Here is a 27,879-nt window from a genome sequence, read left to right on the forward strand (position 1 = left end):
CCTGTCCTACTGAAGTCTTCTGTGTTCTCTCTGGGGGGGTGTAGAATGTGATCCTCAGCTGCTGCACCACCTGTGTTGGTCTCCTCTGAAGATGTTTACAGAACACGGCATGGAGACGGCTATCGCCTGCTGGGAGTGGCTGCTGGCTGCTCGCACAGGAGTAGAGGTCCCGGTGAGAATCTGGAGACATCCTATTACCTCAGTTCAAGTACCATTGTGTATATGTGTAGGACCGGCATTCAACCCCACACTAACTTGGGCATCTTTCTCGCTCTCTCCCACCCCCCTCTCTGCAGTTCATGCGTGAGATGGCGGGGGCGTGGCAGATGACAGTGGAGCTGAAGATGGGCTTGTTCTCTGATGCGCAGGTGGAGGCTGATCCCCTAGCAGCCTCAGAGGAGAGTCAGCCTGTCCCTTGCCCCCCCGCCGTCACACCTCACTGCATTTGGATAGAGGTGTGTGTGTCCTGTCTGGCAGCTTTAGTCCATTTTTTACATTTTGGTTAAAACATTAGAGTTAGAGGTCTTTACTGCATAAATGGCTTTGTGCTTTCTCTCCCTTGTAATTCAAGGACATCTCTCTCCCCCCCTCTCTCTCTCTCTCCCCCCTCTCTCTCTCTCTCCCCCCTCTCTCTCTCTCTCCCCCCTCTCTCTCTCTTCCCCCCTCTCTCTCTCTCTCTCCCCCCTCTCTCTCTCTCTCCACCCCCTCTCTCTCTCTCCCCCTCCAGTTCTTGGTCCAGAGGTTTGAGATAGCTAAATATTCCAGTGAAGACCAGGTGGAGATATTCGGCAGCCTATTACAACGCTCGCTCTCCCTCAACGTGGGCGGAGCCAAAAGCAGCCTCAACCGCCACGTAGCCGCCATCGGACCCCGCTTCAGGTCCTCTCTCTCACACACACTAGATCCAGTTTCTGATTCAGAACAAATGAGCCTCTCATTGATGCAATCATTGTGTGTGTGTGTGTGTATGTAGGCTCCTTACTCTGGGTCTAGCACTGCTCCATTCTGACGTAGTCACCAACGCCACCATCAGGAATGTCCTCCGAGAGAAGATCTACTCCACCGCCTTTGACTACTTCAGGTACACACACACACACACACACACACACACACACACACACAAGTTCTACTCCACAGTCCAACTCACTACTAACGTGGGACATAACTTTCCCTCTCTAAATCGGCATCTTTTAAATCAGTTTATCCTCCCCCCCTCTAGTGCCCCCCCTAAGTTCCCTACCCAGGGGGACAAGCGTCTGCGTGAGGACATCAGCTTCATGATCCGTTTCTACGCCAGCATCCTGTCAGACAAGAAGTACCTGGCGGCGTGCCAGCTGGTTCCTCCCGGTGAGCTAGGCGCCGTGCCCACCCTCAGCACCTTGTCTCCCGGGATATTGGGATCGTTAATTGTGTCCAGCACTTCTCCGATATCGATGCTAAGTAAGCCTACAGCGGTGGGGCTGGCTGATATAACCACCGCACTACAAGACTACAGGAATACGTTTTTACACAGGTCAGATCTGATGCCTCAACAGGCTCTCTTTACGCTGCTGATGGATCAATACATCTGCGTAGTCTGTAGAATCTCTTTCTCCTTTTTTCCCCGTCTTTCTCTCTCTGTGTGTGTGGCTCTCTCACTCGCTGTGTGTGTGGCTCTCTCACTCGCTGTGTGTGTGTGTGTGGCTCGCTCACTGTGTGTGTGTGTGTGTGTGTGGCTCTCTCGCTCACTGTGTGTGTGTGTGTGTGTGTGTGTGTGGCTCTCTCGCTCGCTGTGTGTGTGTGTGTGTGTGGCTCTCTCGCTCGCTGTGTGTGTGTGTGTGGCTCGCTCGCTGTGTGTGTGTGTGTGGCTCGCTCGCTGTGTGTGTGTGTGTGTGGCTCTCTCGCTCGCTGTGTGTGTGTGTGTGTGGCTCTCTCGCTCGCTGTGTGTGTGTGTGTGTGTGGCTCTCTCGCTCGCTGTGTGTGTGTGTGTGTGTGGCTCTCTCGCTCGCTGTGTGTGTGTGTGTGTGTGTGTGGCTCGCTCGCTGTGTGTGGCTCGCTGTGTGTGTGTGTGTGGCTCTCTCGCCCGCTGTGTGTGTGGCTCTCTCGCTCGCTGTGTGTGTGTGTGTGTGTGGCTCTCTCGCTCGCTGTGTGTGTGTGTGGCTCTCTCGCTCGCTGTGTGTGTGGCTCGCTCGCTGTGTGTGTGTGTGTGTGTGGCTCGCTCGCTGTGTGTGGCTCTCGCTCGCTGTGTGTGTGTGTGTGTGGCTCGCTGTGTGTGTGTGTGTGTGTGTGTGGCTCTCTCGCTCGCTGTGTGTGTGGCTCGCTCGCTGTGTGTGTGTGTGTGTGTGTGGCTCTCTCGCTCGCTGTGTGTGTGGCTCTCTCGCTCGCTGTGTGTGTGGCTCTCTCGCTCGCTGTGTGTGTGGCTCTCGCTCGCTGTGTGTGTGGCTCGCTCGCTCGCTGTGTGTGTGGCTCGCTCGCTGTGTGTGTGGCTCTCTCGCTCGCTGTGTGTGTGTGTGGCTCTCTCGCTCGCTTTGTGTGTGTGTGGCTCTCTCGCTCGCTGTGTGTGTGTGGCTCGCTCGCTGTGTGTGTGGCTCGCTGTGTGTGTGGCTCTCTCGCTGTGTGTGTGGCTCGCTGTGTGTGTGGCTCTCTCGCTCGCTGTGTGTGTGGCTCGCTCGCTGTGTGTGTGTGGCTCGCTCGCTGTGTGTGTGTGTGGCTCGCTCGCTGTGTGTGTGGGGGGCTCGCTGGCTGTGTGTGTGTGGGGCTCGCTCTGTGTGTGTGGGGCTCGCTCGCTCGCTCTGTGTGTGTGTGGGGCTCGCTCGCTCGCTCTGTGTGTGTGTGGGGCTCGCTCGCTCGCTCTGTGTGTGGGGCTCGCTCGCTCGCTCTGTGTGTGTGGGGCTCGCTCGCTCGCTCGCTCTGTGTGTGTGGGGCTCGCTCGCTCGCTCTGTGTGTGTGTGTGTGTGTGTGGGGCTCGCTCGCTCGCTCTGTGTGTGTGTGTGGGGCTCGCTCGCTCTGTGTGTGTGGGGCTCTCTCGCTCGCTCTGTGTGTGTGTGGGGCTCTCTCGCTCGCTCTGTGTGTGTGTGTGTGTGTGGGGCTCGCTCGCTCGCTCTGTGTGTGTGTGTGTGTGTGTGGCTCTCTCGCTCGCTGTGTGTGTGTGTGTGGCTCTCTCGCTCGCTGTGTGTGTATGTGTGTGTGGCTCGCTCGCTGTGTGTGTATGTGTGTGTGGCTCTCTCGCTCGCTGTGTGTGTGTATGTGTGTGTGGCTCTCTCGCTCGCTGTGTGTGTGGCTCTCTCGCTCGCTGTGTGTGTGGCTCTCTCGCTGTGTGTGTGTGTGGCTCGCTCGCTGTGTGTGTGTGGCTCTCTCGCTAGCTGTGTGTGTGGCTCTCTCGCTAGCTGTGTGTGTGTGTGTGTGGCTCGCTCGCTGTGTGTGTGTGGGGCTCGCTCTGTGTGTGTGGGGCTCGCTCTGTGTGTGTGGGGCTCGCTGGCTGTGTGTGTGTGGGGCTCGCTCTGTGTGTGTGTGTGTGGGGCTCTCTCGCTCGCTCTGTGTGTGTGTGTGGGGCTCGCTCGCTCTGTGTGTGTGTGTGGGGCTCTTTCGCTCTGTGTGTGTGGGGCTCGCTCGCTCGCTCTGTGTGTGTGTGGGGCTCGCTCGCTCTGTGTGTGTGTGGGGCTCGCTCGCTCGCTCTGTGTGTGTGTGGGGCTCGCTCGCTCTGTGTGTGTGTGTGTGTGTGGGGCTCGCTCGCTCTGTGTGTGTGTGGGGCTCTCTCGCTCGCTCTGTGTGTGTGTGTGGGGCTCGCTCTGTGTGTGTGTGTGTGTGTGTGTGTGTGTGTGTGTGTGTGTGGGGCTCGCTCTGTGTGTGTGTGGGGCTCGCTCTGTGTGTGTGTGTGGGGCTCGCTCTGTGTGTGTGTGTGTGTGTGGGGCTCGCTCTGTGTGTGTGTGTGTGTGTGTGTGGGGCTCGCTCTGTGTGTGTGTGTGTGTGGGGCTCTCTCGCTCGCTCTGTGTGTGTGTCCATTTCAATATATCCATCTATAGCTGCTGTGGAGCTTGGTGCAGATCTGCCACTTGTGATAAAACGCAAGATTTATTATTATTCTACACATCATGCCGATCCGCCCCCTCAGCTTGATTTGTCAGCAAAAACAAAACACAAATTGAGAAATGCAAGGTTTTTCTAATTGACAACCCACACCTTTCTTACTCCTCTGTCCCTGGCGTCCCCGAGAACAACATGATCTCACTCATAACTCATCGGATCGCACCAGGTAGAAACTAGCACTAACCACAGATCTAGGATCAGATTACTCTAACGTCAATGGTAACTATTTACCATTAGGTGGGTGTAATAACCCCTGATCCTGTATCAGCGGTTATGGGTAAATTCTACCACCACCTGTGGGAACAACGCATGGCCATCTCATATCAGACCGGGCTTTTACACTATAAAGCTCACTATACCGCAGGTTTACTCCCCCTCCATCGACTGCTGAGACGATGCTCGCGACCTCATTTATATTTTCCTCTGGTTCACAGTATCTTTTCATATGGATGCTGATGCATGTCGGTCTCAATTTAGAATAAATCAATGCATTGAGAGAAAGAAAGAAAGTGATGCCTGCCAGTGTTGATCTAGACTTGAATGAATGCATTAAGCGATATGGAGAGAGATGCATGCCAGTGTTTATTTTGATGAATGCAGAGAGAGAATGTGAAGCAATTCAGAGTTAGACTGACAGACATAATTGCAGAAAGAGGTGGAAAGAGATAATGGATAAAGTTAAATGAAGGACCAGAATTTTTCCTGATTAGATCAGAGTCAGGAAAATCTCAGGGCCCAAATAATGAGGGATAGAAAGAGGCAGGGAGTGTGTGTGTCAGCCTGCTGAGTGTCCCTGTGTGTGTGTGTGTTCCTGTGTCTGTCTGTCCGTGGGTGTGTAGACAACCAGGACCCGTCGTTGAACAGTTTGTCAGTGATGACGGCCCAGGAGCCCAGGAGCACCATGTCTCATGACTCCCGCTCCCAGCAGAGTGGCCAGAGTGGCTGGATCAACACCTACCCTCTGTCCTCTGGCATGTCCACCGCCTCCAAAAAGTCAGGTAACACAACACACACGCCCACAGACAGACGCAATGCGCTCACACACACACACCCTGAGATCTGACCATGTCCTTCCTGTCCCCAGGCATGTCTAAGAAGAGTAACAGAGGGACTCAGCTCCATAAGTACTACATGAAGCGTCGGACCCTGCTGCTGGCCTTACTGGTGACATTCTGGAGACCTTGACAAAGACATTACCATTGACTCTCCTTCCAGGCTATTCAATTACATTTTGTTGCTAGGACTGATGTGCTTTCTCTCTCGCCCCACTTCTCTAGGCCAGTGAGATTGAGCGGTTGACTACCTGGTACAACCCTCTGTGCACCCAGGAGTTGGCCATCGCTACAGAACAGTCCGTGGAGACCAGCATCGCCAACTGGAGGTCCAAGTACATCAGCCTCAGTGAGAAACAGTGGAAAGACAACGTCAACCTGGCCTGGGGTATATCTCCTTACCTGGCGATGCAGCTACCTGCCAGGTACACACACACACCCTGGTTAGGATGTCTTTGGGAAAAGCTTTGGATTCATTCCACCTCTAACTTTTGTTGTCATGTTTAAGAACGGCATTTGGGTTAACCCTCTCGTGTCTGAATGTTCAGGTTTAAGAACGGCATTTGGGTTAACCCTCTCGTGTCTGAATGTTCAGGTTTAAGAACGATGTGATCGTGGCTGAGGTGACCCGGCTGGTAAGGCTGGACCCTGGAGCTGTCAGCGACGTACCTGAGGCTGTCAAGGTGAGTCACTGTTGATCTACAGGTCATCTGCAACACAGGAGTGGCCAATGCTTATGACACCTCAAATAGGTTTTTATGAAAGACATGTTTTTTATGTCGGAGCCAAACAGTTTAGGATTAGAAGTGATGGTGTTTCTAATTTGAAAGTTCTTTGTCAATTTACCCAAATGTATTTGTTTTCCAGTTCCTGGTGACATGGCACACCATTGATGCAGATTCTCCAGAGCTGAGTCATATCCTGTGTTGGGCTCCTGCTGACCCTCCCACCGGCCTGTCCTACTTCTCTTCCATGTACCCCCCGCACCCCCTTACTGCTCAGTATGGGGTCAAAGTACTACGGTCCTTTCCTCCGGTACGACACACACTTCATACACACACACACACACACTATGGATGTTTCCTCTGGTACGAAACACACACACACTATGGACGTTTCCTCTGGTACGAAACACACTTCATACACACACACACACTACGGTCCTTTCCTCTGGTACGAAACACACACACACTATGGACGTTTCCTCTGATACGAAACACACTTCATACACACACACACACTAAGGTCCTTTCCTCTGGTACGAAACACACACACACTATGGACGTTTCCTCTGGTACGACACACACTTCATACACACACACACTACGGTCCTTTCCTCTGGTACGAAACACACACACACTATGGACGTTTCCTCTAGTACGACACACACTTCATACACACACACACACACTACGGTCCTTTCCTCTGGTACGAAACACACACACACTATGGACGTTTCCTCTGGTACGACACACACTTCATACACACACACACTACGGTCCTTTCCTCTGGTACGAAACACACACGCACGCTCTATACCGTCACTAATCTATCTCAATTTCTAGGATGCCATCCTGTTCTACATTCCTCAGATTGTTCAGGCCCTGCGCTATGACAAGGTGAGTGACACTACATTTAACTAGCTGCTGCATTTCTACATTACCGTGTGTGTTTGGTTTTTACCTTCGTTGTGGGGAACAGAAGTCCTAACAAGGATAGTAAAGCAAGTACCATTTGGACAGGTGGAGACATTTTACCACTAGGGAACATGCTATTTTAGAGGTCAGGGTTAGCTTAAGGTTTAGGTGTAGGTGTAGCGGTAGGGGTAAGGAAAAATAGGATATCAATTGTTTTTAGTAAAACAAGTGTGTGTATGTCTGTATTTTATTGGCAGATGGGGTATGTGAGGGAGTACATCCTGTGGGCGGCCCAGAAGTCTCAGCTGTTGGCCCACCAGTTCATCTGGAACATGAAGACTAACATCTACCTGGACGAGGAAGCACACCATAAAGACCGTGAGACACATACGTGCACACACTCTCATACTCACTCACTCACACTTACTTGCACACTTACCAGTCCTCACACTCTCGCTTCCCTCCTCTCTCTTCCCTCTCTCTCCGTGTAGCCGACATCGGGGATCTGTTGGAGGAGATGCTTGAGGAGATAATCGGTGCTCAGTCTGGTGCAGCTAAAGACTTTTTCCAGAGAGAGTTCGACTTCTTCGACAAAATCACCAACGTATCTGCCATCATCAAGTAAGACGAACAAATCTAATCAGAACTGCAGTCCCTATAGTCCACTACTGTCACCCAACTAGTTTCTGGATATAAACGTGTTGGTGTTTTTATTAGGCCCACCCCAAAGGGAGATGAGAGGAAGAGGGCCTGTCTCAAAGCTCTGTCTGACATCAAAGTCCAGCAAGGTAACAACAGCTAGGAGACATCTATGTTGCTCGGTCTGTGGGTGCAGGTGCATGTTTGATTACAGTGAGGTGTATGTGAATAGTTTTGACTTAGGTGTTTTTACCTCTAAGCAGTTGATTCCTGTATGTGTGATTTGTGCTATGTGGAAGCAGTAGTCACTGTGTGTGTGTCTGTCCATCTCGCCCCCTCCCGGTGGCCATCCTCCAGGCTGCTACCTGCCCAGTAATCCAGAGGCCATCGTATTGGACATCGACTACAAGTCTGGAACACCAATGCAGAGGTACTCACTCACTGATTCTATTCATTTGATTGATTGATTTCATGCCTGACAGAGACCTTCCAGTTGGAACGTTGCAATAAAGTACACAGGAGCATTCAATGGTGTGTGGATATCTATTCCTTTATGCTATTTTAAAAAAGGAATAGAAACCCTTCTCACAGGATCTATATCTGACGGCTGTCTCCGTTCTCTCCCAGTGCTGCCAAGGCCCCGTACCTGGCTAAGTTCAAGGTGAAGCGTTGTGGGGTCAGTGAGCTGGAGAAAGAGGGTCTGCGTTGTCAGACTGACTCCCAGGACGTGGAGTCGGGTGAAGATGTAGCTCGCAGGATCGTCTGGCAGGCCGCCATCTTTAAAGTGGGAGACGACTGCAGACAGGTAGGATAGATAGACCAACACATGCGCATACACACACCACAAGCATATTTTACATACTCAGCGCTTATAAACTATTTATTTTTCAATCGGCATATTTTTGAATTTTCTTTTCCTCTCTCTCCCTCCCTGCCCAGGACATGCTGGCTCTCCAGATCATTGGTCTGTTTAAGAACATCTTCCAACTTGTGGGTCTGGACCTGTTTGTGTTTCCCTACAGAGTTGTGGCTACTGCCCCTGGGGTATGTACACTTCTCCCCTACACCAGGGCTAGGCCGATAGATTCAGTCGCAGGCACATTTTTGTTGGGGGGGGGGGGGGCATAAATACGAGTGGGCCGGTTTTGGCCCACGGGCAGCCTGTTTCTGTCCTCTGCCCTACACCCTACCTCCTATACCCTAACCCCTGCACCCTAATCTTTATTCACCTTAATCTGTGTCTTGTTCTGTGCAGTGTAGCATCACAGTAATGGTTTTCCTGTCTCTGTGTCCAGTGTGGTGTGATTGAGTGTATCCCAGACTGTAAATCCCGTGACCAACTGGGCAGACAGACAGACTTTGGGATGTATGACTACTTCAGAAACCAGTATGGAGATGAGTCCACTCTGGCCTTCCAGAAGGTGAGATGACTGTACTGTCCTACAACCCCTAAACTCTGACCCCTGACCTGATCCTCGTCTGTGCCATTATTCTTAATTAATCAGAAATGAAGGATTATTAAAAAAAAAGAAATACTCTTGAGTACATACAGTACGTCATTACAATGGATCTGTTGCCTTAATAAACAACTATTTTACTTCACCAACATGGTTTATACAAGGTACTTCCTAATCTCTCCCCCTCCCATTCCCCTCCTCTCCAGGCGAGGTATAACTTCATCCGTAGTATGGCTGCTTACAGCCTGCTGCTCTTCCTGCTACAAATCAAAGATAGACACAACGGGAACATCATGCTGGACAGCAAGGGACACCTTATCCACATAGGTAAAAAATCATCCACATTGGTACACAATCATCCACATAGGAACACGACCATCCTTAACCTCATCCAAAACATCATCCACATAGGAACATGATCATCCACATAGGAACACGACCATCCTTAACCTCATCCAAATCATCATCCACGTGGAAACACAATCATCCTGAACTTCATCCAAAACATCATCCACACAATCAATCATTCATTTAATACAGCAATGTGGATATCTTTTATCTCTTTGTGATAATAAATATATGAATTGAATTTATAATCGTTGTCTAAAACAGCATCTTCTTTCAGACTTTGGCTTCATGTTTGAGAGTTCTCCTGGTGGTAACCTGGGCTGGGAGCCGGACATCAAGCTGACCGATGAGATGGTGATGATCATGGGAGGCAAGATGGAAGCCACTCCCTTCAAATGGTTCATGGAGCTGTGTGTCAGGGGGTACCTGGCCGTCAGGTAAGAGTGTGTGTGGGTGGGGTCTTAATCTTATTTGCATCTAAACGGTCTTTCTATGGATTAATTCTATTTTTGTTACACCTCTCTCAGGCCCTACATGGATGCAGTGGTGTCTCTAGTCACTCTGATGCTGGACACTGGACTACCGTGCTTCAGAGGACAGACCATCAAACTGCTCAAGTCAGTACATCAATAAACCACATGGGAGCATAAATTAGGTTGTGCCAAGTCTCGTGACCATTTCTGACCATGTCTGTGTTCACAGGCAGCGGTTCAACCCCAGTATGAGTGAGAAGGAGGCGGCTGCCTTCATCATCAAGGTCATCCAGAGCTGCTTCCTCAGCAGCAGGTAACACCAATGGCCCTGTACCATTCCAGCTCCTTTCCTCACTCAATGACCCTGTAACATTCCAGCTCCTTTCCTCACTCAATGACCCTGTAACATTCCAGCTCTTTTCCTCACCAATGGCCCTGTACCATTCCAGCTCCTTTCCTCACTCAATGACCCTGTAACATTCCAGCTCCTTTCCTCACTCAATGACCCTGTAACATTCCAGCTCCTTTCCTCACTCAATGACCCTGTAACATTCCAGCTCCTTTCCTCACTCAATGGCCCTGTACCATTCCAGCTCCTTTCCTCACTCAATGACCCTGTAACATTCCAGCTCCTTTCCTCACCAATGGCCCTGTACCATTCCAGCTCCTTTCCTCACTCAATGACCCTGTAACATTCCAGCTCCTTTCCTCACTCAATGACCCTGTAACATTCCAGCTCTTTTCCTCACCAATGGCCCTGTACCATTCCAGCTCCTTTCCTCACTCAATGACCCTGTAACATTCCAGCTCCTTTCCTCACTCAATGACCCTGTAACATTCCAGCTCCTTTCCTCACTCAATGACCCTGTAACATTCCAGCTCCTTTCCTCACTCAATGGCCCTGTACCATTCCAGCTCCTTTCCTCACTCAATGACCCTGTAACATTCCAGCTCCTTTCCTCACCAATGGCCCTGTACCATTCCAGCTCCTTTCCTCACTCAATGACCCTGTAACATTCCAGCTCCTTTCCTCACTCAATGACCCTGTAACATTCCAGCTCCTTTCCTCACCAATGGCCCTGTACCATTCCAGCTCCTTTCCTCACTCAATGACCCTGTAACATTCCAGCTCCTTTCCTCACTCAATGACCCTGTAACATTCCAGCTCCTTTCCTCACTCAATGGCCCTGTACCATTCCAGCTCCTTTCCTCACTCAATGACCCTGTAACATTCCAGCTCCTTTCCTCACCAATGGCCCTGTACCATTCCAGCTCCTTTCCTCACTCAATGACCCTGTAACATTCCAGCTCCTTTCCTCACTCAATGACCCTGTAACATTCCAGCTCCTTTCCTCACCAATGGCCCTGTACCATTCCAGCTCCTTTCCTCACTCAATGACCCTGTAATATTCCAGCTCCTTTCCTCACTCAATGACCCTGTAACATTCCAGCTCCTTTCCTCACTCAATGGCCCTGTACCATTCCAGCTCCTTTCCTCACTCAATGACCCTGTAACATTCCAGCTCCTTTCCTCACCAATGGCCCTGTACCATTCCAGCTCCTTTCCTCACTCAATGACCCTGTAACATTCCAGCTCCTTTCCTCACTCAATGACCCTGTAACATTCCAGCTCCTTTCCTCACCAATGGCCCTGTACCATTCCAGCTCCTTTCCTCACTCAATGACCCTGTAACATTCCAGCTCCTTTCCTCACTCAATGACCCTGTAACATTCCAGCTCCTTTCCTCACTCAATGGCCCTGTACCATTCCAGCTCCTTTCCTCACTCAATGACCCTGTAACATTCCAGCTCCTTTCCTCACTCAATGGCCCTGTACCATTCCAGCTCCTTTCCTCACTCAATGACCCTGTAACATTCCAGCTCCTTTCCTCACCAATGGCCCTGTACCATTCCAGCTCCTTTCCTCACTCAATGACCCTGTAACATTCCAGCTCCTTTCCTCACTCAATGGCCCTGTACCATTCCAGCTTCTTTCATCACTCAATGGCCCTGTACCATTCCAGCTCCTTTCATCACTCAATGGCCCTGTACCATTCCAGCTCCTTTCATCACTCAATGGCCCTGTACCATTCCAGCTCCTTTCCTCACTCAATGACCCTGTACTATTTCAGCTCCTTTCATCACTCAATGGCCCTGTACCATTCCAGCTCCTTTCCTCACCAATGGCCCTGTACCATTCCAGCTCCTTTCCTCACCAATGGCCCTGTACCATTTCAGCTCCTTTCCTCACTCAATGGCCCTGCTCCCATTCCAGTCTCTCGCTCCTTTCCTGACCCCTATGGCCCCAACTCGGCCACAGGAAATATCCATAATGCTAACTGTCTATATACACATGCTGACTGTCTGTTTTCTGTCTTTCCTCAGGAGCAAGACCTATGATATGCTTCAGTATTACCAGAACCAGATCCCATACTGAAGACCTGCTGCAGTATTATCACATACCTGTCTGATATGAGTTCTTATTCCTTATATAGGCAGTAACCTCTTCTTTAGACTCTATGTAAGGTCAGAGGTTGTCCTATATACTAGGTAATTATCCTTGGCTTGCTAGCCAGCTAGCGTCCAGCAACTTATGCACTTTATAGATCGTTGTATTTCACCCACCTGATTGGACCCTGATCAAGAGCTGTTATGCTAGACTAGAGAAATCACACTAACCAATCACACAACCTGTAACTGAACTCCAATACAATCAGCAAATCCCACGATCATAATCCATATATCATGTATCAATGTCTTGATGCAATCACAGTGAATGTGAGTGTCCCTGTCCTGTAGTCAAAAGCGATGAGTAGATATTTTCTCTGGGGTCATTTCTAATGGTGGAGCTAGTGACTATATCTGTCTTGAGTCAGTCACATACTGTGTGTGTCCGCCCCAAGGTTGGTGGGTCCAGTACAGAATAAACCAGTGTTGTTTACCTAATAACCCACTAACTCTGCATGTCTCATGATCGGACCTTCTAGTAGCTACATGGATTTAGTAGCATTCTTAAACAGGTGTGTGTGAGATTATGTTTGGAGACATTCCTCTTTCTGCACAAAGAAAGATTTTATTCACCTTCAATCCTGTAGTTGAATCTCCAGGATTTGTGTTTAGTATTACAATGGTGGTGGTGATTTTACAATGACAATGAAGACCCAAAAAGCCATTTCTCTAAACCTTGGCACAAACAGAAGGGTGGTATTACGTGACAACTATACTCCTCTGATGTTATGCTAGATGTTACCTTCTTAATGTGTGTCAACATATGAGATTGCTGTCATAATCTCTTCAGAAACCCTTCTGTTTATGAAGATATTTTACTTGGTAGTCTGTAAAGATAATTAATCATACATCTTATCATTTTAGATGTGTTATTTTTGATCTGAATGGATATGTTATTATTTTACTTAGGGTATTTCATCTTAAACATCCATGTATGTATTACAGAGTATGTTTGTAATATAACGTGGGCGGCAGGTCAGCTAGCGGCAAGGAACCGAAAGGTCGCTGGTTTGAAAGCCCCCAGCTGACTAGGTGTGGTATCTACCAATGTGCCCTTGAGCAAGACACTTATTCATAGTGACTTACAGGAGCAATTAGGGTTAAGAGTGTCTGCTAAATGAGTAAAAATTGACACGTGAAGTATATTACGGTGTACTGTATTTCAGGGCTCTACAGTGTAACCATTTTACTCACATATGCGCCTAAATGTTCTGCTGTGTGACCTGGAGGTTAAATGTAGGCGTACCAGTGCACCTAGAAAAATTTAAAGGATTCTAGCTTTAATACTTCAAATATTTTTCATTGTGCGTATTAATTTCTTTGTGTGCTTACATTTTTCAACTTAGGTGCACACATGCTCATTGTAAAAATGATCAGCGTAGAGAGCCCTACTATGTACTGTAGGTTGTAATGGCTAACAGGACATGCATTTCAGACCAATGGGATGATAAAGAGCTGTTCCATTATTAGTATTTTTATTGGACTGTTGTATTGTGATAAAGTACTGAAACATAAACCCCAGTTCAGGTGTCATTTTATCTATACTGAACCAAAATAGAACTGCAACAATTTCAACTGTGTTACTGAGTTACAGTTCATATAAGGAATTCAGTCAATTGAATTAAATTCCTTAGGCCCTTATCTATGGATTTCACATGACTGGGCAGGGGTGCAGCCAAGGGTGGACCTGGGAGGGCATAGGCCCACCCACTTGGGAGCCAGGACCAGCCAATCAGAATGAGTTTTTCCCACAAGGGCTTTGTTAAAGACAAAAATACTCCTCAGCACACCCACCCTCCCCCGTCAGACTATCCCGCAGGTGGAGCCAGATGTGGAGATCCTGGGCTGGCATGGTTCCACGTGGTCTTCGGTTGTGAGGTCGGTTGGACATACTGCCAAATACTCTAAAACAACGTGAGGTGACTTATGGTAGAGAAATTAACATTAAACAAAAGTCAACTCTAAAAGCTGAAGTTCTCACAACACAATGCCACAGATGTCTCAAGTCTTGAGGGAGTCTGCAATTGGCATGCTAACGGCAGGAATGTCCACCAGAGCTGTTGCCAGATAATTTAATGTTTGTTTCTCTACCATAAGCTGAAAAGAATTGCATATTATCGATGGCAATATGAATGCACAGAGACACATCACATGATCTTGAGGTCCATTGTCGTGCCATTCATCCGCCGCCATCCATGTTTCAGCATGATAATGCACGGACCCATGTCTCAAGGATCTGTACACAATTCCTGTAAGCTGAAAATGTCCCAGTTCTTCCATGGCCTGCATAGTCACCAGACATATCACCCATTGAACATGTTTGGGATGCTGTGGATCGACGTGTACGACAAGAGTGTTCCAGATCCTGCCAATATCCAGCAACTTCGCCCAGCCATTGAAGAGGAGTGGGACAACATTCCATGGGCCATAATCAACAGCCTGATCAACTCTGCAAATGAGATGTGTCGTGCTGCATGAGGCAAATGGTGGTTCCACCAGATACTGTAATGTAATACTGACTGCTTTTCTGATCCACGAACCTACTTAATTAAGGTACAGCACGTTACGAATCCATTCAGGCCAAAGAGTTCAATCTTGGTTTCATCAGACCAGAGAATCTTGTTTCTCATGGTCAAAGTCTTTAGGTGCCTTTTGGCGAACTCCAAGTGGTCTGTCATGTGCCTTTTACTGAGGATTGGCTTACATCTGGTCACTCTACCATAAAGGCCTGATTGGTGGAGTGTTGCAGAGATGGTTGTCCTTCTGGAAGTTTTTCCCATCTCCACAGAGGAACTGGAGGTCTGTCAACGTGACCACCATTCTCCCCCGATTGCCCAGTTTGGCCGGGCGGCCAGCTCTAGGCATAGTCTTGGAGGTTCCAAGCTTTTTCCATTTAAGAATGATGGTGGCCACTGTGTTCTTGGGAGCCTTCAATGCTGCAGACATTTTTTGGTACCCTTTCCTAGATCTGTGCCTTTACACGATCCTGTCTCGAAGCTCTACGGACAATTCCTTCAACCTCATGGCTTAGTTTTTGCTCTCTCATGGCTTGGTTTTTGCTCTGACATGCACTGTCAACTGTGGGACCTTTTAGAGACAGGCCTTTCCAAATCATGTCCAATCAATTGAATTTACAACAGGTGGACTCCAATCAAGTTGTAGAAACATCTCAAGGATGATCAATGGAAACAGGATGCACCTGAGCTCAATTTTGAGTCTCAAAGCAAACAGTCTGAATACTTATGTAAATAAGGTATTTCTGTATTTTATTTCTAATAAATGTGCAAACATTATTAAAAACCTGTTTTTTTCTTTGTCATTATGGGGTATTGTGTGAAGATTGATGAGGGAAATTAAATTAATCCATTTTAGAATAAGGCTGTAACATAACAAAACGTGGAAAAAGTGAAGGGATCTGAATACTTCCGAATGCACTGTACACTCAAAACACCTTTGCCTGGATAGATAAAAATGGCAGCAGACTGCTTGGCATGGCAACACCAAGTATTCCAAGTCACAAGCCTCTTTGGGGATCAATGAGCCAACTGGGAGGCTCCAACCCTGGACTCTGTCACCCTCTCCTTAGCTCGACAACTTTGCCCCCGCTGTGGTATAAATTGCCCCTCAAGGATTGTGTCATGTAGTGTTTCTGTCACCAACAGATTCATATCTGTATTCCCAGTCATGTGAAATCCATAGATTAGGGACAAATTAATTTGGTTGATTTCCTTGTATGAACTGTAACTCAGAAAATCTTTGAAATTGTTGCAGGTTGCACTTATATTTTAGTTCAGTGTAAAATTTGTTAACATATTTGACAACTTTCCAATCAATAAGCTAATTGTTTGGATTAAAATACCAGATAAGATCCTCCTACATCCTCATCTACTGGGTAATGGCTTGAAGGGATCCAGCTTTTGTCAAATTAACCTAAGATTTGACTATTCAAAGTAGGTTAGGAGAACTTACACAGCAGGTTATCGTAATTATTTTAAGATTAGGAAGGATTGGGGTCAATTAAAATGCAAAAAAATCTACTTCAGACCTTCATTTGATAAAAGCTGGATCTCTTCTAGCCATGATCCATCTACTAGACCAAAAACTACAGAAATGTCAGCAACTATCACTCACCACACCCAACATAGCTAGCATATAGCATTCTGAGAAACCTGTTTTTTTTACAGCTGGGGTGAGAGCGTGGTTGTCCTGTGGTTATTTTGCATACAACCTTCACACAATGTTCTGGGAATGGTGCTTGATACCCAGCTAGCACATAACATTCTGAAAACCATATGTTTCTTAGGTGGGAATTTCAGTACTTCAGCATAATTTTTCCTACAGGTTTCCTCCTAGTTCTATTTAAAGTCATGTTCTCAGAACGTTAAGAAACAGCGTTCTTATGTGGGAATTTCAGTACTTCAGCATAACGTTTCCTACAGGTTTCCTCCTAGTTCTATTTAAAGTCATGTTCTCAGAACGTTAAGAAACAGCGTTCTTATGTGGGAATTTCAGTACCTCAGCATAATGTTTTCTGCAGGTTTCCTTGTGGTTCTATTTAAAGTAAACTTCTCATTGTTCCAAGAATATTAAGAAACAATGATCTTCTGTGGGAATTTCAGTACTTCTGCATAACGTTTCCTACAGGTTTCCTCATGGTTCTATTTAAAGTCATGTTCTCACAAGATTTCCATAAAAACCACAAGAAAACATGAGTAAACGATCAAAGAACATTCTAAAAATGTTATTGAAAAACATATATATTTCATTCTCAGCATCAACAAACTCTCTCAACCCTTTATGTACGGCACCTCCAATGTATTGATAGGGGGGTGTTCCCTCTGCTGTTTCCTGAAGTCCACAACCTGTGCGGTTGCTTGTAAATTTTGATTTAGGCCTTTTTTGGAAGCTAATACCAGCTGTAATTGGAGTAAATGAATCAAATAAATCAAATCAAATTTTACTATTTGACCAAGAATGAGAGTGCAGGACTCCTGCATCAGATTACCTGGCCTACAGAATCAACCGACCTCAACCAAATTGAGATGGTTTGGGATGAGTTGGAACGCAGTGTGAAGGGAAAGCAGCCAACAAGTGCTCAGCATATGTGGGAACTCCTTCAAGACTGTTGGAAAAACATTCCAGGTGAAGCTGGATGAGAGAATGCCAAGAGTGTGCAAAGCTGTCATCAAGGCTAATGATGGCTACTTTGAAGAGTCAAATATAAAATATATTTAGATTTGTTTAGGACTTTTTTGGTTTCTTCTTGTAGAAGTTGATGAATAGAGCTCGCCAGCTTGTAGTCCTAAAACCCGGAAAGTTATCCCCTGGTTCATCGGCCCATTCCTATGGGATAAATATAGGGTTTTGGTCTGAGGTTAACACAGGTTTAAGAGATTTTATATGTTTTGTTCTATGAGATAATGTCAGTCAGTTAACATGACCTTTATCAATTATAAAGCCTTTAGGGGAAGGGAATACCTTGTCAGTTGCACAACTGAATGCATCTTCTGCATTTCATCCAACCCCTCTGAATTAGAGAGGTGCTGAGTTCATCAAGGTCCATGTCATCAGCACCCAGGGAGCAGTTGTTGGGGGTTAACTACCTTGATCAACGGTAGAACCAATCATTTCCCACCTTGCTGGCAATTTGAACAAGCGACTTTATGCTTGCTGGCCCAAGGCGCTTAGCCACTAGGCTACCTGAATACATAAAATTACCTTTCTAGAGCCACATTTTTGTGTTTTTAAGGTAAATGACACCTGCCCTTATATTCATATGATTTTAGAATCCATATTTCACACTAAGTAAGATGTAATATTTCCTGGGGACAGAAACGGTATGGCATAGCGGGAATTACTAATTTGCTGATCAAATAAATATTTTAACATTCTAATGCTTGTCGAGCAGGTGAATCAGAGTTTTAATCGGAGCATTCTGGCCAATATTGGCCTACTGGTTCACTCCTGCCCCACACGCACCCTTTGCTCCTCCAGGTCCGTCTCCCTTCAGCAGCCCAGCAGCGGACTAAAAACTATGGGTGACAGGGCTTTCAGTTGCGCGGCTCCGCGGCTATGGAACGCACTTCCAGACACTATTATGGCTGCAGTCTATTTTCTCGTTAAACCACAGCTCAAGACCGTGCTGTTCAGAAAAGCTTTGAAGGACCTCTGCAGATCCTCCGGATCTGGTGACACCTGTATATAGTTTTGTATGTTGTCTGGGTTTTATGTTATGTTATGTTATGTGTTTAGTATTGTTTTTATTATTGTACTTATTTATATAGGCTATATAAAGATAATTTGCGCCCGACTATATGTGATAAAGTGAAAATCTGATGGCCCGCACCCGACCCTAACCCCCACATATACAAAATGCAAATCAGAGAAAGATTTTTTTTGACAGGACTTTTAGATAGGTCTATGTTTCTGTTTAATTTCCGACATTTTGGTAGGCTATTTGTTAGTCAATGTGTCTATAGACACACAGCTTCGCTTCTGTCATGATTTGTTGCCATAGAAGACTAAATAAACCCTTGCTCACCAGAATAATGTCATATATCGATAGAATGAATGCTTCAATCTAGTTGACATCGGTAGCTTGTTTTCTCGTTCTTCTTTCATCTCTGCTTCTCTCGCGCAGCAGCCGTTTAGGGACCGTATAAAAAATGCAATAAGCCTAGCAACAAAAAAAACGGGAAAGATTTTCCTTGCAAAATCTCCAGATGACATCTGTTTAACCAGTTTTAAGGAAATTAGAGCTATTAAAAGGTCCCGAACAGTGAAAATCATGTTTTCATGAAATTGGATGCTCTTTGGATGCAGTTTATAGTAGGTTGACCCAAATATGAAAAATGACTGTTGCTGGTAAATTTTCTGAAGAATGAAGACATCAGACAGCAGTGGCTGCTTTTCATTTCAGGTGGACGGGGTGCACCGAAAATTATTTCATACACATTTCAATTGATTGTTATCATTTCACATTCCATCTCCTTTTGTCTTTCTACTTTCATCAAGCTGTAATGACAGACATCTACTATGTCTGCACAGCTTCCCAGGCAACCAGCGCAGCAAGAATGCTGTGATACAAAATCAGCTTTCCGCAAGGCAAAGAAGGGGGGGATATGCTGTGATTCATGTGAAGACAAACCCAACATATTCTAAGTAATAGTTATATATTTCAAATCAATTCAGCTTTTCAGGCACACACATTCCAAATACAAACATTTCAAAGTTTCACCAAAAAGTACACAACCAAATAGTGTATATTTCAAATGGAGTACATAAAAAATACCTGAACACACATCGTAGAATGAGTAGATCCCTACATAAACAAATTGATAGCATCATAACAGTAAATCAAAGGAAATTCAATTCATTATCCATTTAACAAACATGTCCTTTTTCAAAAACATTACAGGCTATGTAGACAGGCTCCTGGATCTCCTCTTTAACAGGTCAACCTTTATCCAGCGCCATATGTGGGAAAGCTGCGCAAACAGTCCATTCCAGAACCCCTTTCTGCACAGTGTGAGAGCCCTGACAAGTAGGAGGTCGTAGCTGGATCTGTCACCCGTTCAATCTCGGAGATGACTGAAGCCAAGTGGGTGACTGAAGCCTGGTTTATTGAAGTGGGTTACGTGAGTTCCCCTCCTCTCCTGCTCCCCTCCCCATCAATCTCTGTAGTTGGTTGCCTTTCCTAAAGCCTGAGTAATTCACTTTTATGTGCAAGCCTATAGCTTGGGTCTCCAGATTTCATCCCTGCAAGGTTATAAGGCCAGCATTTGAATAGCATGCTATGCTCATGCTTAGATTCAAGGTCAAATATGAGTAGTAATTACGTTCCATTTAGGCACTTAACTCGGGTCGGAATTCCCCCTTATTGAATTAAACTCAGTCCTTTTTTCCTCAGTGGGTCTAAGTTTTTCTGCCCAAGTTCCCAAAAGCTTTTGGGAATTGGCATGTATTTGGCACGCTACAATATCTCTCTAAAGCGTAGAAGCACCTCGAAGTAGCAATAAGATATGTTAATAAATGTATGGATATATGAGTCAACCTGCCCATCACTAACGCTATCTAATGCTGCTCACCAGTGTCCAAAACACAGCAAAGGCTGGTCACCAGCAAAAACACAACAAAGGTTGGTTACCAACTAACAGATTGTTAAAATTGAAATAGTGTATTAGATCATCAGATTGTTTAGCATTACATGTACCTCCCCACTTCGCTTACCTCCATTGAAAATGAATGGGGCTCTGTTGTCTCACCACCCCCATTGTGTTACGTAGACATGCACTGTTACCCTGTATTTTCTTTAACCATTATTGCGGGGGGAGATTTCAAAAATAAACACATTCATTGGACCAGCGCCATTGCTGATTGTACAGGACAAGCATTGAAAATGTGACCAGTGGTCGGGATATCAAGTAATAAAGAGGCTGTAGATAATAAAGGGTTATTAGATTAAAGCCGAAAATAAGGATATTTTATATGTTTGGTTCTATGAGATAATCTTCAGCAGCTAACATACATACAGGCTACATACATAAAGCACATACAGGCTACATACATAAAGCACATACAGGCTACATACATAAAGCACATACAGGCTACATACATAAAGCACATACAGGCTACATACATAAAGCACATACAGGCTACATACATAAAGCACATACAGGCTACATACATAAAGCACATACAGGCTACATACATAAAGCACATACAGGCTACATACATAAAGCACATACATGCTACATACATAAAGCACATACAGGCTACATACATAAAGCACATACAGGCTACATACATAAAGCACATACAGGCTACATACATAAAGCACATACAGGCTACATACATAAAGCACATACAGGCTACATACATAAAGCACATACAGGCTACATACATAAAGCACATACAGGCTACATGCATAAAGCACATACAGGCTACATGCATAAAGCACATACAGGCTACATACATAAAGCACATACAGGCTACATGCATAAAGCACATACAGGCTACATGCATAAAGCACATACAGGCTACATACATAAAGCACATACAGGCTACATGCATAAAGCACATACAGGCTACATACATAAAGCACATACAGGCTACATGCATAAAGCACATACAGGCTACATACATAAAGCACATACAGGCTACATGCATAAAGCACATACAGGCTACATACATAAAGCACATACAGGCTACATACATAAAGCACATACAGGCTACATGCATAAAGCACATACAGGCTACATACATAAAGCACATACAGGCTACATGCATAAAGCACATACAGGCTACATGCATAAAGCACACACAGGCTACATGCATAAAGCACATACAGGCTACATACATAAAGCACATACAGGCTACATGCATAAAGCACATACAGGCTACATACATAAAGCACATACAGGCTACATGCATAAAGCACATACAGGCTACATACATAAAGCACATACAGGCTACATACATAAAGCACATACAGGCTACATACATAAAGCACATACAGGCTACATACATAAAGCACATACAGGCTACATACATAAAGCACATACAGGCTACCTAATTCATAAAGGTCATATTAGCTGACTGATATTATCTAATAGAACAAAACATTTAAGATCTCCTATTTTTGGCATTTATCCCAAAACCCTATTCTTTCTCCATTCAGTTTCCCTATAGCAACGGCTGAACATACATTTACATTTAAGTCATTTAGCAGACGCTCTTATCCAGAGCGACTTACTGAACGAACCAGAGCTAACTAATTTCCGTTTTTTAGGACTACAACTGGCAAGCTCTATGAGAGGCTTTGAGGACACCGGTCGGCCATATTGGATACTCCCCTGAAGAAGCTTGCGTCCTCCACAGGAATGAATGTAATTCTACAGTATTTCAATTAAATGTTTTAAGGACAACATGTCATGAATTTAAGTATTTTTTTTTAGTATTGGGGACAGGAACATTGCAAAAAATGATAAATTAAGGAAAAGGTATCATATTTTTTCATATTACATTTTTATCTCACATAATATCATTTAAAAGTATGCATTAAACCTCTTAAGGATCAGGCCCTTCTTTTTCATTTCTGCCTAAAATGACATACCCAAATCTGTAGCTCTATTTAACCAGGTAGGCTAGTTGAGAACAAGTTCTCATTTGCAACTGCGACCTGGCCAAGATAAAGCGTAGCAATTCGACACATACAACAACACATAGTTACACATGGAATAAACAAAACATACAGTCAATAATACAGTAGAACAAAAGAAAACAAAAAAATATATATATAGTGAGTGCAAATGAGGTAAGTTAAGGCAATAAATAGGCCATGGTGGCGAAGTAATTACAATATAGCAATTAAACACTGGAATGGTAGATGTGCAGAAGATGAATGTGCAAGTAGAGATACTGGGTTGCAAAGGAGCAAGCTAAATAAATACAGTATGGGGATGAGGTAGGTAGATAGATGGGCTGTTTACAGATGGGCTATATACAGGTGCAGTGATCTGTGAGCTGCTCTGACAGCTGGTGCTTTAAGCTAGTGAGGGAGATATGACGCTCCAGCTTCAGAGATTTTTGCAGTTCGTTCCAGTCATTGGCAGCAGGAAGGAAAGACGACCAAAGGAGGAATTGGCTTTGGGGGTGACCAGTGAGATATACCTTCTGGAGCGCGTGCTACGAGTGGGTGCTGCAATGGTGACCAGTGAGCTGAGATAAGGCAGGGACCTAGCAGAGACTTTTAGATAACCTGTAGCCAGTGGGTTTGGCGACGAGTATGAAGCGAGGGCCAACCAACAAGAGCATACAGGTCGCAATGGTTTTTAGTGGATGGGGCTTTGGTTACAAAATGGATGGCACTGTGATAGACTGCATCCAGTTTGTTGAGGAGAGTGTTGGAGGCTATTTTATAAATGACATCACCGAAGTCGAGGATCGGTAGGATGGTCAGTTTTACAAGGGTATGTTTGGCAGCATGAGTGAAGGATGCTTTGTTGAGATATAGGAAGCCGATTCTAGATGTATTTTTTGATTGTAGATGCTTAATGTGAGTCTGGAAGGAGAGTTTACATTCTTACCAGACACCCAGGTATTTGTAGTCATCCACGAATCCTAAGTCAGAGCCGTCCAGAGGAGTGATGCTGGACGGGCGAGCAGGTGCAGGCAGTGATCGATTGAATAGCATGCATTTAGTTTTACTTGCGTTTAAGAGCAGTTGGAGGCCACGGAAGGAGAGTTGTATGGCATTGAAACTCGTCTGGAGGTTAGTTGACAGAGTGTCCAAAGAGGGGCCAGAAGTATACGGAATGGTGTCGTCTGCGTAGAGGTGGATCAGAGAATCACCAGCAGCAAGAGCAACATCAGTGTTGTATACAGAGAAGAGAGTCGGCCTGAGATTTGAACCCTGTAGCACCCCCATAGACTACCAGAGGTCCGGACAACAGGCCCTCCGATTTGACACACTGAACTCTGTCTGCGAAGTAGTTGGTAAACCAGGCGAGGCAGTCATTAGAGAAACCAAGGCTGTCGAGTCTGCCAATAAGAATGTGGTGATTGACAGAGTCTAAAGCCTTGGCCAGGTCGATGAATACGGCTGCACAGTAATGTCTCTTATCGATGGCGGTTATGATGTCGTTTAGGACATAGGAAATGGTCTGTAATCTGTTTGTTAACCTGGCTTTCAAAGACCTTAGAAAGACAGGGTAGGATAGATATAGGTCTGTAGCAGTTTGTGTCTAGAGTGTCACCCTCTTTGAAGAGGGGGATGACCGCGGCAGCTTTCCAATCTTTGGGAATCTCAGACTATACGAAAGAGAGGTTGAACCGGCTAGTAATAGGGGTTGGAACAATTTGTAAGGAAACACTTTGAAGTTTGTGTAAATGTGAAATGAATGTAGGAGAACATAACACAATAGATCTGGTAAAAGATAATACAAATAAAAATTATGTTTTCTATTTTTGTTGCATTATCTTTGACATAAAATAGAAATGCCACACATTCAGCTAGGAAGCTGGAGGTCATTTAGATGTTGTCCACAAGAGGGCAACAGTGTATGTGCAAAGTGTCAGACTGATAACTTCAAGAATGAGCAACCTACATGACATTTAGTATGAAGTCACCCAGGTGTCTTTCACGACTTTCCCAAATGTACCCAAGTGGCCGAATTGGTAAATTGATACATTTTCAAGCACAACTATAGAAAACATACAAAAATGCTATGCTAATAAAAAATACAAGTTTACCCACTCCCAGGAATGTCATACATGATGGATCATTAGCTTCCCTACATAAAATGTACTAACAGGAGATGCGACAAGAATGCTGATCCAATGTCTCCAAACACAGAAGTGAAATATTTAAGATAAGAGCCAAGTTAGCAGCCATCACTGATCGAATGTCATAATTGAACACACCACAAACCACACACAGAGTAAAAAAAATACAAAATAAAATACAAAATGTTCACACTATTTACTATTAAAGTATTTAGAACACCCTCTACACAAGATGTTGCTGCTGGTCCCAAGTCCCAAGTCTTTCTGCTGTAAAGCACTTACCATCCTCTACTTGTAGGCTGGCTGGGTATTCACACCTCTCGATGGATAGGTGGGGGGTTTGTTGTGGAGCCAGAGAGAGCAGCAGTCAGACTAAGTGGGGGATGGAGGACTTGAATGTGGTCTCTTTGAAGTCAGTCTTCACCACTAAAAAAAATCCATAAGAACTCAAGTTTATTACTTATTATATTGAACCTTTATTTTAGCAATACATCAAATAAACAACACATCTTTAAACATATATTATATAGAGTAGGAGGAACACTCTGGTGAAGTGTGTGTACCAATTATTTTAAAGAAATGTTTGACCTGGCTCTGTCAGTCAGCTCACTTTAAAGGTCCATTGCAGCCGTTTAAAAAAAATCTCAAAATCAAATCATTTCTAGGTAACAATTAAGTATGTGAATGAGTGTTTTCAAAGCAGGCTGAAATTTCAGCATTATCATAATTTTCACAATTTCACAGTATTATTCCATTCTCATTAGTGGAAATATACACTGAACAAAATATAAACACAACATGCAACAATTTCAAAGATTTTACTGAGTTACAGTCAATTAAAATAAATAAATTAGGCCCTAATCACAAGACCCTAGTGAGGGTGACAAGCATGCAGAAGAACTTCCCTGAGACGGTTTCTGACAGTTTGAGCAGAAATTCATCGGTTGTGCAAACCGTTTCATCAGCTGTCCAGGTGGCTTTGTCTCAGATGATCCCGCAACTGAAGAAGTCAGATGTGGAGGTCCTGGGCTGGCTTGGTTGCGCATGGTCTGCGGTTGTGAGACCGGTTAAATGTACTGCAAAATTCTCTACGATGACATTGGTTGTGGCTTATCGTAGACAAATTCTCATTCAATTCTCTGGCAACAGCACTGGTGGACATTGCGGCAGTCACAAGCCAATTGCATACTCCCTCAAAACTTGAGACATCTGCGGCATTGTGTTGCGTGACAAAACTACACGTTTTAGAGTGGACTTTTGTCACCAGCACAAGGTGCACCTGTGTAATGACCATGCTGTTTAATGAGCTTCTTGATATGCCACACCTGTCAGGTGGATGGATTATCTTGGCAAAGGAGAAATGCTCACTAACGGGGATGTAAACAAATTTGTACTACATTTGAGAGAAGTAAGCTTTTATTGCATATGAATGTTGGGGATATTTTATTTCAGCCCATGAAACATGGGACCAACACTTTACATGTTGTGTTTATATTTTTGTTCAGTAATAAATATATATATCACACATTTTTGACTGCACTGGGCCTTTAAGAACAGTTTTTTGTTCATTCAGAGTTGTGTGTTTTCGAGTTTGGATGTGATCCTTGTCGAGTACATAGGCAATCAAACAACCTCATCTAGTTGACAATGGGCATGACTGTCTACACACGATCCACAAACCATTAGCACATAAAGAAAGCAGCAGATGTTATGAGTTCTTGTCCGCCGCTCTCTCCATCCTTCTGTTTCTCCCTTCATCCTTTTGTTGCCCACTGAGGACCTCCACCCACCCTAACCCCAGATGCCCGACCAACCCTCTTTGTCCTTCAGTGGTGGGCTTGGGTACTGAGGTGGGGGGGGGGGGCAGAGGCCCTTTCAGTCCTCAGGGCAGCTGTGAAGTTCAGAGACCCCCCCCCGTACACACACATCTTTCTGCCCACTCCGACTAGAGTGAGAGGTTGTTACTTCTACATAACCTCCTTAAACCCTAATCTCAAAGTAGCTGAGGAACAAGCTCAACAGTTCAACCAACACGGCTTGATGACCAAAAACAAAGGCAAGTTCACGCATGCCCTTAAAACTAGAATCCTTTATTGCTTCATACATTTTTGGACTTATAAATTAATTATATACCCATGGATTCTTGAAGAATATAACTTAGAAATGCCTTGAGCTTAGTTCAACTGTTGTACCCCATCAAGAACCCAGAATAAGAGTTTTACACTGTAAACAATATACATGTAAACAAACACTGTACAGCCTCAAAACATGGTTAATACTATAATGGTGATATCATGGATGGTCAGTCCTTGCATCCATATCTCTGTCTATATATTTGAGGGTGGTTACATTTCTCCAGGCACATCCCTCAGCTCTTTACCAAAACAGAGGCGAGGTGGCCACTTTGTTATGTTTCAATCTTTAACTGCTCTTTTCTGGATTCAGCACCACAAGCCCCCCTCCAACCAGCAGCCTGTCCCTCCAAAATGTAAATCCCTTCACGCCGACCCTCAGATTGAAATGCATCTAATTACGTATCCCTGCTTGCTGCCATATTTGGTCACGACGGCTATGAAAGGAGGACGTAGGGAGGGAGGGGTTAGAAACAAAATGCAACCTATTGTGTTGAACCTTGACCCCTTCAAGGGTCAACTGGCATGTGACACCAGGAGGGGAGGGGCTTAACATGGGCCTCACATTATCAACCACTCTGCTCCCCCAGGGGCAAAGTTGTTTCGAAGGGATACAGCTTTTGACAAAACACACACCCTTTGCAGAAGGTTAAGAACTTACACAGCAGGTTAGGAGAATTAGGTAAAGGGTTATCTAAAATGTAAAACAATTAAACTTTTGACATCAATTTGACAAAAGTGGTATCATATCTAGACATGACACAGGGGCAAGGGTGTGTGTTGGGGGAGTAGCTAAGTGGGGTGCACAGGTTTTACACCAAGACAAACAGGCAGGCTATGACCAAAACGACAGCCATTCTCTCCACTGAAAACATCTAATGAAACATTGAAGTGCACTACTACTTTCAGACCAATTCTCCAACTCTAATCACAAAGAAGATGAGAGGCAGGCTAGGTTGATTATATCGCGGGTAGCATTCACCTCATCCTGGTGATAATGGACCTAAGAGGGCTGGCTGGCTGGCTGTGGAGAGATCAGTCTGCTGAAGGAAAGCCTATTTGACTTGGGCACAATAGACAGATGGTAGACATTGCCCCATGCCCCCTCCCCCAACCCCAACCCACCATGCCCAACTGGAACAGGGCCCCCCTAGTCTGGACCCTTCCCCTCCCCCTTTCTGCCCTCTCCAGCACCCCATCCATAACCACCAGTGACAAATTCCCCCGACACACACACACACACACACACACACACCACACAAAAGAAAAACATTTAGTTCTTT

At 45.3% G+C, this 27,879-nt stretch overlaps 1 protein-coding gene across 2 annotated transcripts in view; it reads left to right on the top strand.

Moving 5' to 3' along the window:
* LOC135548257 (phosphatidylinositol 4-kinase alpha-like) overlaps positions 1–13,695 on the top strand; it is a 36,073-nt gene extending 22,378 nt beyond the window's left edge. For both annotated transcript variants that reach the window (XM_064977656.1, XM_064977657.1), the window contains exons 29-51: positions 45–172; positions 297–455; positions 728–879; positions 974–1,081; positions 1,220–1,347; positions 4,905–5,063; positions 5,150–5,229; positions 5,343–5,542; positions 5,713–5,800; positions 5,985–6,152; positions 6,683–6,736; positions 7,012–7,132; positions 7,246–7,375; positions 7,472–7,542; positions 7,751–7,823; positions 8,021–8,198; positions 8,333–8,437; positions 8,689–8,814; positions 9,057–9,177; positions 9,476–9,635; positions 9,726–9,815; positions 9,901–9,984; positions 12,057–13,695. In XM_064977656.1, the coding sequence (XP_064833728.1) occupies positions 45–172; positions 297–455; positions 728–879; positions 974–1,081; positions 1,220–1,347; positions 4,905–5,063; positions 5,150–5,229; positions 5,343–5,542; positions 5,713–5,800; positions 5,985–6,152; positions 6,683–6,736; positions 7,012–7,132; positions 7,246–7,375; positions 7,472–7,542; positions 7,751–7,823; positions 8,021–8,198; positions 8,333–8,437; positions 8,689–8,814; positions 9,057–9,177; positions 9,476–9,635; positions 9,726–9,815; positions 9,901–9,984; positions 12,057–12,108 (2,735 nt within the window). In that variant the 3' untranslated portion in view covers positions 12,109–13,695. The remainder of the gene's footprint in view (positions 1–44; positions 173–296; positions 456–727; positions 880–973; positions 1,082–1,219; positions 1,348–4,904; positions 5,064–5,149; positions 5,230–5,342; positions 5,543–5,712; positions 5,801–5,984; positions 6,153–6,682; positions 6,737–7,011; positions 7,133–7,245; positions 7,376–7,471; positions 7,543–7,750; positions 7,824–8,020; positions 8,199–8,332; positions 8,438–8,688; positions 8,815–9,056; positions 9,178–9,475; positions 9,636–9,725; positions 9,816–9,900; positions 9,985–12,056) is intronic.
* The last annotated feature ends 14,184 nt before the right edge of the window (positions 13,696–27,879 follow it).

This window comes from Oncorhynchus masou, chromosome 11, assembly GCF_036934945.1.
Source record: "Oncorhynchus masou masou isolate Uvic2021 chromosome 11, UVic_Omas_1.1, whole genome shotgun sequence".
NCBI lineage: Eukaryota > Metazoa > Chordata > Actinopteri > Salmoniformes > Salmonidae > Oncorhynchus > Oncorhynchus masou.